Source organism: Aptenodytes patagonicus, chromosome 18 (assembly GCF_965638725.1).
Source record: "Aptenodytes patagonicus chromosome 18, bAptPat1.pri.cur, whole genome shotgun sequence".
In the NCBI taxonomy this organism is placed as follows: Eukaryota; Metazoa; Chordata; class Aves; order Sphenisciformes; family Spheniscidae; genus Aptenodytes; species Aptenodytes patagonicus.
In genome coordinates, this window is record NC_134966.1 from 9,829,583 (window position 1) to 9,844,168 (window position 14,586).

General features: G+C 45.7%; 2 protein-coding genes across 3 annotated transcripts; one reads left to right on the forward strand and one right to left on the reverse strand.

The window, feature by feature from the left end:
• The first annotated feature begins 369 nt into the window (after nt 1–369).
• Nucleotides 370–9,812, forward strand: PPP1R26 (protein phosphatase 1 regulatory subunit 26). The gene is made up of 2 exons (XM_076355182.1): nt 370–414; nt 3,442–9,812. Exon 2 carries the CDS (start codon nt 3,503–3,505, stop codon nt 7,553–7,555), a length of 4,053 nt encoding a protein of 1,350 aa, XP_076211297.1. The 5' UTR covers nt 370–414; nt 3,442–3,502; the 3' UTR covers nt 7,556–9,812.
• Nucleotides 9,813–12,571: 2,759 nt separating this feature from the next.
• On the reverse strand, nt 12,572–14,491 carry PIERCE1 (piercer of microtubule wall 1). Of its 2 annotated transcripts, none has more exons than XM_076355124.1 (3): nt 14,427–14,491; nt 14,185–14,263; nt 12,572–13,955 (listed from the first exon to the last, which is right to left on the reverse strand). In XM_076355124.1, the coding sequence occupies exons 1-3, from the start codon at nt 14,474–14,476 to the stop codon at nt 13,770–13,772; spliced, it is 315 nt and encodes a 104-aa protein (XP_076211239.1). In that variant the 5' UTR covers nt 14,477–14,491; the 3' UTR covers nt 12,572–13,769. The 2 variants fall into 2 exon arrangements, with proteins under 2 accessions (XP_076211239.1, XP_076211238.1); XM_076355123.1 differs by having other exon boundaries at nt 14,364–14,491.
• Nucleotides 14,492–14,586: the final 95 nt, after the last annotated feature.

Consider the following 14,586-nt stretch of genomic DNA (forward strand, 5'->3'; position numbering starts at 1 on the left):
TCCACAGGGCCGGCGGGGTGCTCGCCTTCCTGCCCGGCGGACCTTCCACTATCAATCGTTAAACGGGCTCCAGCCTCCCTCAGCTCCGCGCCGGGCCCCGGGGCGGCCGCGCCCGCCTTTGTGCCCCGGCGGCGGGGCCGCCCGGCCCGGCCCGGCCCCTCCCCGCCCCGCCGCTCCCGCGGGCAGAGCCGGCGGCCGCGGACGGCCGGGCGGTCGCCCCCGCCTCCCCGGCGGAGTCCTGCGGCGCATGCCTCCCGCTCCCCGGGGGCAGGGAAGGAAGCGCCGCCCGCCCCTGCACCAGCGCGGCGGGCAGCGGCGGAGCGGAGCCCGGCGGAACGGCGCGGAGCGGCGAGCCCGGGCCGGGCGCCGCCACCACCACCCCCTCTCGGCCTCCCCCCGCGGCGGCGGCGGCAGGTGAGCGCCGGGGGGCGGGCGGGGCGGCGCGGCGGGGCCCCGCCGAGGCCGAGGCCCAGGTCCGGGCCCGGGCCCGGCGCGGCCGGCCGAAGGCGGCGGAAGGCGGGAAGGGGGAGCCATGGCGGCGCGGGCAGGGTCCGGCTGGCTGCGGGCAGCGGGCGGGACGCCCCGTGGCGGTGGCCCCGCGTACGCCCCTTCCAGGCGTACCCCCCCCGGGTGGGTGTCCCCTCACACACGCTCTGTGGGTGCCCTCCGGCTGGGTGTTCCTTCGTGTCCCCTTACAGAGCTCCGGTTGGTGCTCCCCTGGGTGTGTGTCCTCTCGTTTCCCCTCACAGAGCTCCGGAGGGTACCCCCACCCCGGGGAGGGTGTCTCCTCATGTCCCCTCACACCCTCTGTGGGTGCTCTCCCCGGGAGAGTGTCCCCTCACGCAGCCCCTGTGCGTGCCCCCCGGTGAGTGTCCCTTCGCGTCCCCTCACACAGCCCCTGTGGGTCCCCCCTCACACTCTCTGTGGGTGCCCCCTCATATCCCCCCTCATGCAGCCTCCAGCTGCCCCTGGGTGTCCCCTCACACCCTCCGTGGGTGCCCTCAGGTGGGTGTCCCCTCAGAGCCCGCGCCCCTGGGTGGGTGCCCTGGCCCGAAGCATCGCGGGGGCGGGAAAGTTCATCCCAGTCCCGTGTAATTCTTGTAGCGCGACTGCAATCCCAGCGCAGGGTAACGAAGGCACCTGCCCCTTCCTGGAAACTGGAAAAATGTTAATAGGAAATAAGTTTGGTTTTGTTTGTTTTTTTTTTAATGAAGCTGGGAGCTTAAGTGTGTTAATTGCATTTCTTCAGGATAATTAGGTATTCTAATTTCTGTCTTCTTGTCCCTTAGCTGCTTATTACAAGGAAAAATGTTTTTAATTTATGTTTGCCCTAGTGAATGTGTTGGAGGCTACTTTAGAAGTTGCGTGCTCATTCACGTGTTTCTGAAAGTTGGCGTTCTGACCCGTGTCGCGTCGGACTGTTTCTGAGACACCTCCCCGGTTAGTTCATGGCCGAATACAGGAACGGTCGGGAGCACTGTGCTTTATTGGCACGCGCAGAGCAGAATTCAGTCTAAACTATCTTCATTTGACTAAAAGGTGGAAGTTAAAACAGCGTGTGTGGGGTTGCTCCAGGTTCCATCCCAGGAGGGACGTTCTTGATCGCTACGCTTAAAACTTGAGTTCTGTAGGAACGATGTTTTGAAAGTAATTACCACTGAGGAAAAGAAAATCGGATGTCCAGAGCTTGGGTTAAAATGTATTCTGCTAAGACGTTCTGTGGCAGAGAACTAGCAAAAGAAGTGGCAAAAGCATTATTAGTGGTGTGTTTGGAGCTAACCACTCTGCCGACGTCATGTAAGGCATGTTCAGGGTGATTCTGCCTTGGTCAATAAGATTTCAAGAATATTCTAGTCTACTAACAAGATGGCAATAAAACTGCTCCCTGAGCACAGGTCCCGGAATAATTTTGACAAAAGCATTTGTCATGTTAAATATAACGTTCTTCGTTGGAGCACTGTGCTCTTTTTAAAAGTGATAAAGAATTGTCTTCCCTGGTTGTCTGTCATCTTATTCTCAGTAGCAAATAAATATAAGTTTTAAAGAGTTTAGTATCATTAATTCTTTAGAATATTTATCGCCACTGACTAATTTGAAACCAGAACTAGAGAATAATTGACGAGGGCAAGGTCGGAGAGGATTCAGAGGCAGAAGTTCGTCTCTGTAGGTCGGTAGAGTCCAGTGCCATGCTGCAGTCGGGGCTCGCTGGGTTTGTGTGGGAGACTGAATTGGGCTTGAGGAACAGCTCTACGGCTGCAGCTTTTTGTTGGGGTTGCTATATGCCTTGTGGCAGCCAGATACTGTTTTGATCCCACGAAATGATGCTGCAGGTGAAACCTTCAGCTCTCATGGGACCACGTGAAAGTTGTGAACTCTTTGGGGTGTTATCTGGCATTTTCTGGATGGCTTTTTTCCCTTTTCAGTGAAATGGGGCTTCATTCTGTTTGGGGCTTCTACTATAATACAAAGAATAGTTCATAATATTCATCCTGCTTTTGCAAACTCCTAAAGGTTTGTGTTTACCAAGAGCTTTTACCCTGCGGTGAAGCCAGAATGATTGATGTCTCAGGGTTATTGCTGCATAGTATGTTTCAGGAAGAAATAAGCTCCTTTTCCTTCTCTTTGAGCTGCTGCCCCACGTCCCTCAGTTGTGTGTGCTTGATGCCAAGCCAGAATTAGTAAAAGCTGTCTCGGGCTAGTGTGTGAGTTCAGGCATCACGCTAAGGCAGTTACTCTGCTCTTTGAATAAGAGTTGGTTTGTGGTCCACCATCTCAGATCATGGGCAAGCTTGCTTCACGTCCACCCATTATATACCATGTGGACATAGCCAACATTGTTTTCATTGTAAAACTGAAAAGCTGAGCTATGCATGGCAGGAGTTCTTTAAAAAGGGCAATTATGCCAAAGGAAACACAGGGAGCAGAATATTTTGCAGGGTTCTCCACTCCCACCGATTCCACTTTTTTATGGAAGATTCCCTTAGAATTGTTCTTTCTCTCTGGCCACAAAGTTCATCGCAAAAATATTAAGCCAATGTTAGTGCAGGAGGGGATCACACACGCCTGTGCACTGAAGTATCTTCAGAGTGTTTCTTTGTGAGTCTTGACAATACATGGTTATTTAGGAGCGTGCTCAAAAGAGAGTGCGACCTTCAATGGAAAGTGCGGGAAGAGTTTTGGAAGTGAAGATAATTACCTGAATTGGATTACGGTTGTCCCAGAAAATACTGAAAACCGCAGATGATGAGTGCTCTGTCTTATCCTTAATGGCAGTAGTGACTGATTTACTTGTTAAAGTGATGTTGAGAAGTAACTCTTGTGATTATCTGGCACAGTAAGTCCGAGCGTTAATAATTTACAAGTTATGTTGCCAGTATTATTACATGGAACTTCTAGAGGGTAGATGCATAATAAATTTTTTTTTCTCTTTCTTTATTGTAGGATGGAAGAGAGACCAGTCTGAAAAACTGTTCCATTGTGGACTTTGCTGTTGTCTGCTAGAATGTTCCTTATGAATGCTTCTCCTTTGGTAGCTCTTCAGACAAAATGGGAGTCCTTTGGACCGGCAAGGAATTGTAGATATCCCGTTTGCTTCTCTGAATCTGAAGGGGACGTCACTAGAACCTCTGTAAGTGCAAAAGTTCAGATGATCATAAACAACCTGCAAAGTCAAGAGTCTCCCCTGGGTATGAACAATGAGTATGGTTGTATTATGCAGAAGAAACAAAAGGGAGAAAAGGGCACTAGTAACAGAGTCACATCTAGCACCGCATTGCTACGGAAGCATCCTCAATATACCAAGTGTGGTTGCCCTGCTGATTCAGATGACGCTGAAGTGGAAGAGAATGTGGGGTTTGGGACTCTCTTGCTCGATTCTGATAGTGATGATTCTGTTGACCGAGGTATAGAGGAAGCCATTCAAGAGTACTTGAAAGCAAAAAGCAAAAGCGACCAGTCATTGCAAAGGAATGCAGAGTGTTCTGAGAATATAAGCAGAGACAAAAGGTTTAAGAGAGAATTCTCCCAGAACAAAATGGCTAGTAACCTTCTTCCTATGAAATTTAAAGCTGAGATGCTCTCTGAAGAGTACCTGTCTGACCACCTGGGAATCGGTAAAAGGCTACAGCCTGCTTCCCCTCAGAGCATCAGTAGCGATGACTCTTTTGAACAGAGCATACAAGCTGAAATAGTACAGTTCTTGAATGAGAAGAAGCAGCAAGAAATTAGTAAGTGCGTGATCGGGGAGGGTAAAAAAGATTCCCATGTGAGATCTGTCCTAAAATGCAACAAAGAAACAGCTAACAAAAACTGTGGTGCTATAAAGCGAGGTTGTAATGCGCTCCTCTTGAGACACCATCCCAAGCTACAGAAAACCAGCACGCAGTCCAAGTGTTTGCAGTCTAAAATCCAAGAAGAGCCTAGTGATTTCAGCCAAGTGAACCAAGCATATCTAGAAATGGCCACTGCCAGCCAGCCCTGGTTAGTGGAGCAAAATGAAGAAAGTGGAGCTAATTACTGGGAGACGAGGGGAGCACTTATCAATGACAGCATGCACGCATCTGACTCAAGTAGCGATGATGGCATTGAAGAAGCCATTCAGCTTTATCAGCTGGAGAAAATCAGGAAGGAGGCAGGTCATGCAACAGACTGTGTCCCTTTGCAGAGGGAACAATTTGATACAAAGGGTATGGCGGACATTTCTGCAAGCCTAACGATTAGCTCAACAAAAAGTGCCTCACCAGAAATCCATAAAAGCCCTATAAGCAACAAGAGAAAAGAAATTAATTCAAAGTCAACAGAATTAGAAAGCACCAGCAATGAATTTAACAAGCTGTTTAAACCACTGAAAAAAGCCAGGCATTTTGCACCTCCGGAAAACAAGATTGCTGCTTGTGAGCTCACATTGCAGGCCTCTTGCAGAGCAGACACATCTGCAGAGCTCATGTGCGCGGAAGCTATCCTTGATATTTCCAAAACAATCATGCCATCCCAAATGGGAAGTGACAACAAATCACTCGCTGCAGACTCCTTCTTTTCTCCCCAGCTTCTCTCATCCTCCCGCTGTGAAAGTGACAGCAGCCTTGTGGACAGCGATGATAGTATAGAGCAAGAAATCAGGGCTTTTCTAGCTCTGAAAGCACAGTCAGAAAGCCTTGGAACAAAGCCTCCCAGCCTGTCACACTCCATCCAGATGCCTTTGCCTTCTGATCAAAACAGCCTCACCGGTACCCTTGAGCCTTCTCTTCCCAAAACGCTGAAGCTATCACTGAGTCGTAAAAGGAGACTTAAAAGGGAAGGCAGAATAGCGAAACAAAGTGCATCAAAAACACCTGAACAGCTGGAGACAGGACTTTTCCAGCCAGGTAACTATTCAAAATTTCCTGTGCTCCAAGAGGGGTGTGCCCTGAGCAGCCCTGCAGAACTCTGTGATGCTCAAAGGCTCAGTAGCAAAGAGACTGGGCAGCAGCAGCTGATGTCTTCCGAATTATCCGGATCTGTTGGCAGATGTGTGGCCTTGGACTCCGTAAACCCTTTTGTGCAGGTTCAGAGTAGCGCAAGAAAGTTTATGAAAAATACCATCCAAACTCAAGAGAGGGATGGTTCGGATGATGAGAGCAGTTCTCTTGATAGTGATGAGGACCTTGATAGTGCTATCAAGGACCTCTTACGGTCTAAAAGGAAATTAAAGAAGAAGTCCAAGGACCAGAAATCTCAGTGCAAGAAGAGAGTCAGATTTAGCGAGACAGAAACTCAGCTGCTGGATGAATTTAGTAGCCTCCAACAAAATGAGTGGAAATGTAAAAGTCCCGTGCTGCTGAAAAGCTGCCTCTCAAAACCTAGAAAGGCTGTGAAAGAGAATGCAATCAGAAATCCTCCGGACAATGCAAATGTCAAACTTAGCAATGAAAAACCAGAAACCGTGAAGAACTTAGAGTTTAACTTACAGCTTAAAAAAGGATATAAACCTAAACCAATTTCAAACCAGAATAACCTGCAGGTAGCTAAAAATAAAAAATGTACTTTCACAGCTGCGTCAGACGCTGATGACAGCAGTTCAGTGGACAGCGATGACAGCATCGAACAAGAAATAAGGAAGTTTTTGGCAGAAAAGGCTAAAGACTCCGCAAGCAATTCAGAGATACAAAAAGATGATGCAACTCTGGACCTATTGAGAGTCACCAAACAAACTGCTAATAAAGGAAAGGCAAAGCAACAGCTGGTTGAAAATGAGATTGACCTCATGCTGGGTCAGAGTAAAAAGACCGAGGTATCTCAGCAGACTGATGAGTTGAAGAACTCTCAGAGAACGGAAGGGAAAAGTGCAATGTTACATGGCAGTGGGAAATCTGCTTCCTCTGCAGAGAATGTTAATCTTCATACTACTGGTCAGTCAAAAGCTAAGCAAGGAGTGGTGGGGGTTAAAGGTGTTGCTGGTGGTGAGTCATCTGGAAACACAACAGCTAAAAGGGATGTCCCTAATACGGAGCCCGTGCAGAAAGTGCTTCCACCTAAAACCAGCAAAAATGAAGGTTGTAAAGTACAAAAAGTAATTAATGCAAAGTCTAGATCTAAAAGAAAGAATACCTTTCACCTAAAAATTTCGAGTAAATTTATTGCAGGTCTAAAATATGCTCGGGACAGGAAGAAATCCATGCTTTTGAACAAAAGGCAGAAAGCAGAGCGTTTGCTCGCCCAGAGCAGTGCGTTAGGAGCAGAGGTAGCTTCCCAGGATACAGACGTACTTAACCAGGGAAGAGGAGCCCCCTTGCCAAAAGGTGAATTTAGTGGGGAGTGTACAACAGGATTAAAAGAATCCAGTTCTTCTCAGAAGCTCGCTGTGGAAGTGTCGAGTCCCCATGTAGCAGAAACCTGTGAAAGACTGGAGGCTGCTCCTTTGTGTATCAAAGAGGAAGCAGAGGGTTGCAGAAAGGCTGATGCTTCAGGAGACCAGTCGGATTCGCACTCGAGTCTCCCCTTGCAGGAGCGGAGTGTGGCAGCAGCAAAAGTAGATAAGGTTTGCAGAGGAACATCCAACGCTGAGAACACACAGATGTGGACTGAGGAAGGAGGTATCCACAGAGGCAGCTGGGCCGATTCAAATTTAGATCCCCCACGCCCTGAACACAGTATGGCAGTGGTAAAAGCAGATAAAGTTAGCAGAGACACATCTCAGCAGAGTATACACGCGTGCAGTAAGGGAGAGAATAACCAGCAGGACAAGAGGCCAGATCCGAGTTCAGGTTGCCCACTGCAGGAACTAAATGTGACAGCAGTAGCAGTGGATAAAACTAGTGGAGGAGCATGTACAAATAACAGTATGCAGATGAGCGTTAAGAAAGAAAAAGTTACCTGCCAGGACGGTGACAGGCAGGAAGAAATTCAGGTATCCAGCTCCAATTTGGAAGGAAAAATACCTGTCCTGCAGAATAGGGAAGCTGCTTGTGAAGTGGACCCAGGGCAGGAAGTTTTAGACAAAACCTGTGCAAAATTTACTGACCTACCTGCAGGGGACTGCCCAGATTCCCTCTTGAAAAGAAAGGTTTCAAATATGTAAGTACACTTTTTTTTACAGTAACAGTCTTTTTAGAAAATAACTATCATTGTAATTACCTTGATAAAACTTGAGACATGAAAGGAGAGACGGTGGGAGATGCTGATATCTGTATATCATATACACACTAATGTGAAAAATGCTTCTATTTAACAGGGATATCGTGAATAAACATACATAGTTTTTGTAGAATTTTGTAAATTATTTAAAGTGCTCTAAGGAAATATTTTTTATAATGATTTTTAGGGCTTGCATTACTACAGGATGCTGTAGTTACTGTAGATAAGAAGATGCTGGCTAATCACGCTTTAAATTATGAGGCCTCTAATCATATATCAAAAGGAAACCTTTTTGCGCGCAGAATGTATTTGGCAATCTGTTACGAGATCCTAGGAAAACACAGCATTTGATAGCAACGCTATGCTTTTGAAGCAGATTATCTGACATCTGTTCGTATTCGAGCTGCCTTAGGACAATCCTATGTAGTGGTTTTATTCTGGGGTCTCAGTTCTCCCACCCCGAGGACTGTTGGGCGAGTTCACTAAGCAGAACTCCAGCGAAGCCAGCGCAGCGGTAGGTGTGGAGATCCATCCTTGAAGATACAAGTGCAAATTCAGGTAAATAAAGTGGATCAGTCTGTCTGCACGTCCTGTGTAAAGCAATCTCAGCAGCTGCTGAAAGTACCTTTTGAATACCGGAAACCTCCCGCTAGCAGATGATTCAAAGCACAATTGCAGTTGGAGAAAAGTGAAGGAGCGTGTCTGTTCGGACAACATGGTTTCTGTGGATTTCGCTAGGTTTGCGTACTGTTGGGCCTGCAAGGCTGAAACAATTCCTCGTTCTTCTCAAGTCTAATTTTGACGCCCTGCAGTGACCCAGCGATGGCTTTTGGTTTTCTAAAGGAACTTTCTTGAATTGAGTGCCCTTACTTTCCTTTTTCAAAAGTGGTTTCTAAAATGTTACATTTCTGTGAACTTTTATTTTCATTTACAATTTTTGTGCAATAGAACAAAGCTAGATTTGCTGTAGGAAGTCCCTAATGTAAACGCCAAGGATATTTTCAGCACTGTTCTTTCATACTGGTAGTGCTTTCTCTGCTTCCGTTTCCAGCAACAAGAATAAAGCAATTTTTCACTACTATCTTTTTTTTTTTTTTTGTACTAACTTTAAATGGGATTGAAGTAGCGTGTTCATGTCACAAAAAATTCCCCCTGCGGTGGTTTCACTGAAAAATCAAAAAAGTGTGAATTTAAGCTGTTGGCTGGTTCTCTCCTTTTCATTTGTGTGTAGTGAAGTCCTTTGAGTAGTTTGTTCTTACATCTTGTCCCTGTGAATTGATCCGATGTTCTCTTTATCTAGTCTTCTACAGAACTTCTCTCAGCCAAACTACCACTCAGTATCACTTTTTCTCAATCACTTCAGCAGTCTTCCTGGAGGCTGGCCTTAACGTTGCAAAACAGAGCAAAAGCAGTCAAGAATGGATCCAGTATTGCATGGTATCCCCGGTGTGATCGCATTTGCAGAGTATTGGCAAACTATGGCGTAGCTTAGAGTAGAACAAGTAACTGTGGCATGTAGAGAAATAAACAACATCCTTTGTGTGTTTATACTGTTGTGCAGTTACGTTTTAAACATGTTCATAGTGGTCACTTGACATTTCTTACCGTCCGGCCACCTTTTTATAGTCCTTGGGTTGGTTGGTTGGTTTGTTTAAAAGGTCAGTATGCTAGATCATCTCATTTTTGTGGTAGGATTCCTTGGAAAAGTGTTTTTTACTTAGCTCTCGTGCCTGCAGTCCGTCTACACAGGCATATATTTTTGTCTGCCTTGATTCAGTTGCAGGATATGGGCCTTTTGTTTGGAATAGCTAAATAGGCTGGTATTTTAAAATAGAAGTTTTCAGAGTACCTTGCTTTAAAAGGATTAAACTGTATACTTAATTTTAATAGAGATGATGGAAGCACTATGTACTGTTTGTATAATATAAGCTGAATGTTTCTCCTCAAAGTTTTCAGTAAATCGACATTAAGACTTAAAAGGTGTCTCGTGCCCCTGTCAATGTGTCTGTGTTCTCAATACTACTCGTGAACTGATTCACTTTCAGTTAAGATGCAATTCCGATTACCTTGTGCTTTAAATAAAACCTAATTTCGAACAGCACTTTTTTTAAATTGATAAACTTGTTTTGTATATAGGAAATGGTGTACATTGATAAGTTTATAATGTTTAATAAATGGGGTTCTGACCATGGACCGTGAAACCAGAGTGCTCCTATGAGTTGTGTCATCGTCTTTAGTGAGTAGTATTTTTGTGTTATCTTTTTTCCTCTCCTGGCTGTAGTCAGAACATGTAATTAGCTTGTGCCAGTAACGTTTGTGAGTAAAGGATGTCCCCCTCGAGGATGATCACAGCGTTTGTGTTAGCCGAACCTGGGAACAGGATCTCAGTCCATCTGCTGCTCTTGCTTCTTGCCTCTTACTGTCTTCAGCCACCCGCTGTCTGAGACTGTAGTCCCCTGTGTGACAATAGCGTGTGATTTCCTTGTGACTGTGAAACAGAGTCCAGACCTTTAAAGATGTGTCCGTTTAAGGGAACATTGTTCTTGATAACAAAAAATGAAGAAGGAGAATCTACAAAGTGCATAGGCAAAAGAAGCGGCGGGTATTCTGGGAGGTGAGAAGGGTTTTTGCAGTTTTAGCAAAACCCTAACAGCGGTTTTCTTTCCTGGCATTTGTGGCCAAGAGGTGGAGTCTTTCCTTGCGCTTGCCCCTCTCCGTTAGTAGCACAAGGGTTAGCAAAAGGGGTTCTTTGGTTTTGAGGCAGACCGTCGTTCAGTCGGAGAGCACGCGGTGTATCTCTAAACGGCATCCTCTGTAGCACAGCTTCTGCAGCATCCAGGATTAGCACGCGATCCTTTCTGCCCCGCTGTCGAAGGCTGGCGGCAGTGCGTCTAGGAGCCCTTGATGGTGTGGAGATGGGATGAACACGCTTTTTAAAAAAATGCACAATGATTGTTTTATTTTTTTTTTTCAGTCAGAGCACAAAACTTGCTAATTTGGATGTTATTAAACTACTGGATATATTTTATTACGGCTACTGGTCAGTTACAGCATCCTGACTGCAATACCAGAGTTCTCAGATGAATCTGTGCTCGCTCAGGACTTTGAAAATAGGTATATTGTTTTATTTTTATCACAGTGACTATTTTTCTGTGCTTCAGGAAGGACAATCTTCAAGCATCCTCAGGAAACCACAAGGACTACCTTAATTTTTTATAAACAGTTCTTTGCTATTTTAGGAACATGTGTTTTGACATGTAGCTGCTTTTTATACAAGGAAGGAACACACCATCTCTGCTGCCGTTTCCTTTATTAATGTATGTGCTTTCAATTTTTCAAACCTTTAAGAACTGCAATTTGTCTTGGTTTGATAGTGCAGCCTTACAGAATTTTATCTGCAAATGTGAAAATCTTGCTTTCAAAATACGGAGTAGAAAGAGACTGTTTCGGGTAGATTCTCTGCAGTAAAATGTGTCATCTTTAGGATGATATTTTGAATTTGTACAGGTATTTCTTAAAAATTAAGTGTATTGGGTCTCTAACACCTGAAGAAAGAGGTCAGTATTTCTTAAGCCCACTAAAATAGGGAAATGTAGGAAAGTAAACGCAAGGAAAATATGTCTTTGACCTAAGTAAGGTAAACAACCTGACAGGAGGACACAGGACGCTTCAGAGAAATAGAGTATGCAGAAGAGATGAGGAGGAACTGCAAAGCTCTGTAGTCTTGAGCAGATCGATGTGTAGAGGCACGTCTCCTGGGGCTGGCTGCAACCGAAGCTTGCGTGTCGCTCCCTTCTCAGCGGACCCCAGTGGAAGCAAATTGGATAACCTTACCCCAAGGTATCTCAGGATACAGTCTGTATGAGGGTGACATAAGGTACGCTGCATGCAAAACTGTTCAGAGGAACTGGTTTTGGTTCAAGAATAAAACAAAAAGGGAAGAAATTGAAGCAAGGAAGAAAAGAGCTGGGTGTTTTTAGATGAAGTATGAAAACAGGTGGAAAGTATGTGACAAAAGCCACTAAATTTATATTTTTCAGAGGCAGTCTTATCCCTAAATTATTCCACCGGCAGAATAATCCGTGGATAAAAATATATGTAAAATTGTCACAACTGTTTGTATTAATTCAGCGCTTTATGTTATTTTTCATTTCAGGAGAAGAAAGGGAAGTTATGAGAAGCTCAAGGTATTGTCTAGAGTCTAATAGAAGAATAGCAGGGAATGGCAGAGGGTTGCTTATTTATTTTCATACGTTAAATATTTGAACAGTTAACTTTTCAGACCCGTTTCTGCTTAGTATATTTACTTCTTCCAGCGCATTGGTGTGTCTTCAGCAAAGATGAATTTAGCCGGCTGTTCTTCTGTTTGAGATAACCAAAAGCACTGGAGTGAAAACTGGAATTGTTTGGTAGGCGTGATTGAAATCTTGCTGGTGGGTCCAGGAACGTGTAGCTACACTCGGGTTTGAGTGTTTAAAAAAAAAAAAACCCCACAAGTACAGGCCTGACACACTGTTTACTTTGGGACTTCAGATTTTTGCTTAGTGATATTATTAATGAAACAGAATACCTCTTCCTTGCTAGTATGTTTAAATACATCGTCGGCATGCTTCCTGTGCGGTTTATGAGACTATATAAAAATGACACAAATAGGGAATATTTCTAACGTGAAGAATATCATTTGCAGTGGTACTTGGACATACGATTACACTCATTTATTTTTATTTTTTTAGCAAACAGCTAGAACAGCATTATGCTCATTTTTAATATATACTATCAGTATGTTATACCTGTAAGGTAGGACCGTTTCTCATCCGTAAACAGGCAGACTAGTTTCTCTTCAAGACTAGTTTTTAAGCCAAACGTGCTAAGGTGTTCCTTTTTAGTGCAGTTACTGTCTAAATGGTGCAGTTTCACTGGCTGTGTAACTACAGTTGTTACAATAAAACTCAAGAAAACATTTTCTTTTTGATTAGTTGTCTTTATTTGAATAATTTCTTAAAACATTGTAGTTTTGAGAGGTAAGAAAGATGAACATGCTTTCTACGAGAAATCCAAAGGCTTAATGAATACCCCTGGAAAACATGCAGTTTGGTTATTCATTAAATAGTACAGAAACAGTTTAAAAATCTTAATTTTTAATGATATGTGGTACATGAGCCAAGAGTTTAAAGGATCATTAGTGACAGAGAAAAGGTTAAGGGAATATATATATTTGTAATATATATTGTTCTAGTATTATAACTATATGCTGCCTATAAATTAAGTAAAATGGTTCCTATGAGCTATTTAACTGACATTTAATCCCATTAAATCTTTATAAATTAAGATATTATTCCTAATAGCATTCATTCTGTAAATTAGTTATTTTCATCTAGTACCGAAGTGGCTGTATGTGTTTTTCCCAACAAATTACTGACCTTGGTTTTGATAACACAGATTTAAACCGCTTCTCCCCCAAAGCTAAATTTGTGACCTTAACTAGGTAGGAGTCCTGTTAAAAAAAAAAATAAAAAATAAAAAAAAATAAAAATACATACAACAGTTTGGGTCGGGGGGGTTGTTTTTAGAAATGTACTGCTACCTTTAACCTGCTAATTTTGTAGCTATTCATCACATTGCAATAGCAAGTCTCACATTACCAGGCTGAAAGATTTTTTTTCCCCCCCCCCCTGCGTTCAGGAGAAAAATTCTCATTAAATCCTGACTTAGGTGGTTAATAGCGTGAAGCACGCGTGTTAAGCTGCTGCTGCTTAGTGCACCGTATGAATTATTTTCCTGACGGTCTCTGCAGTTTTACTCTCCTCAGTGATAACAACTGTGACATCCCAAGTCTGCGCTCAGGAGAGGTAACCTGAAGGCGAGGGCTCTGACAAGGGTGCCTCGTCCCAGCCTGAGGGCACAGGGCGCGACTGTAAGAGAAACCTGCCTTACTCTTGATGAAATAGCCTGTCGCCTCGTTTAGCAGCTACAGTGCGATGGTGTAGTGCCTCCTGTCATGCTTTCAGATGAGGCTTAGCAACGTATTTAGGATAAGGTCAGTGCTGTTGTTTGCTTGCTTGTGGGTTTTTTTTTTTTGTTTTGGGTTTTTTTTTTTTATCTAGGCAGCCAGCAGTAAACTGAAGTGGCTTCACATTGTCGTCGTTATTGCCGCAGATCTAACAGTGCGACGGGCCGCTTGGGTTGTAGCTGGGATGGAAGTTGAGGTGGTCGTAGGCGGTGATGAAGTTGTCTGGGCCGGTGACGTGGCTCTTCTCCAGGGAGGTGTTGAGCCCGTTATCTCTGTACATGCCACACTGTGCCAGAGTATTCGAAAACGCGTGCGAGGTGACGTGGAAGGAGGTCTGCGAGAGCGAGAAAAGGGCGGGCAGGAAGGAGAGGTCTTAAATGCACCGTCAATAGCACCTGCAACATGCAGAAGCTTGGATGCAACGATAAGGGCTCTTTATCGTCACGCGCTTCAGGGAGTTTGTTGCCAGGGGATGTTGCAGAGGCCAAAACTTTGAGACGCTGTCTCCAAAACCCCCGGCCGAAGCTCGGGGGGTGCCTCCACCCCCCCGCGCCCCTACCTACCGGCACCTCGTGCACCGTGGGGGCTTTGCTGCCGTAGGCCTGGTTGGCGGTCCGGTACCGGGGGTGAGGCTCCGGCTTCCTGCGGGGGGGAGAGCACAGGTGGGAGAGGGGGTGCCGGGGGGGCTCCGCGGGGCGGGGGCCGCGCTCGGCCGCAGCCCGGGGCCGGGGGCCGCGCTCACCCGTAGCCGCGGAAGCAGGCGGGCTGCTGGAAACGGCCGGGCAGGCCGGGGCTGATGCGGTACCAGTCGCTGGTGCGGGGCCCGGGGCCGCCCGCGGCCGCCGGGTGGGACATGGGGGACGGGACCGGGCCGCGGGGCCGCGCGTTGCCCGGCGACGCGACGCGGAGATGCGGGCGGGCAGCGATCGCTCCGCGCACCGGGCCCGGCAGCCGCCCCGCCCCGG

Bases quoted from the DNA above. Each gene is read 5' to 3' on its own strand.
- PPP1R26 (XM_076355182.1), top strand. From the start codon at position 3,503: ATGTTCCTTATGAATGCTTCTCCTTTGGTAGCTCTTCAGACAAAATGG.
- PIERCE1 (XM_076355123.1), bottom strand. From the start codon at position 14,476: ATGTCCCACCCGGCGGCCGCGGGCGGCCCCGGGCCCCGCACCAGCGAC. The intron at 14,264-14,363 runs GTGAGCGCGGCC...TCCCCCCCGCAG, and splicing joins GCCTGCTTCCGCGGCTACGG to GAAGCCGGAGCCTCACCCCC. The intron at 13,956-14,184 runs GTAGGTAGGGGC...TCGCTCTCGCAG, and splicing joins CCACGGTGCACGAGGTGCCG to ACCTCCTTCCACGTCACCTC.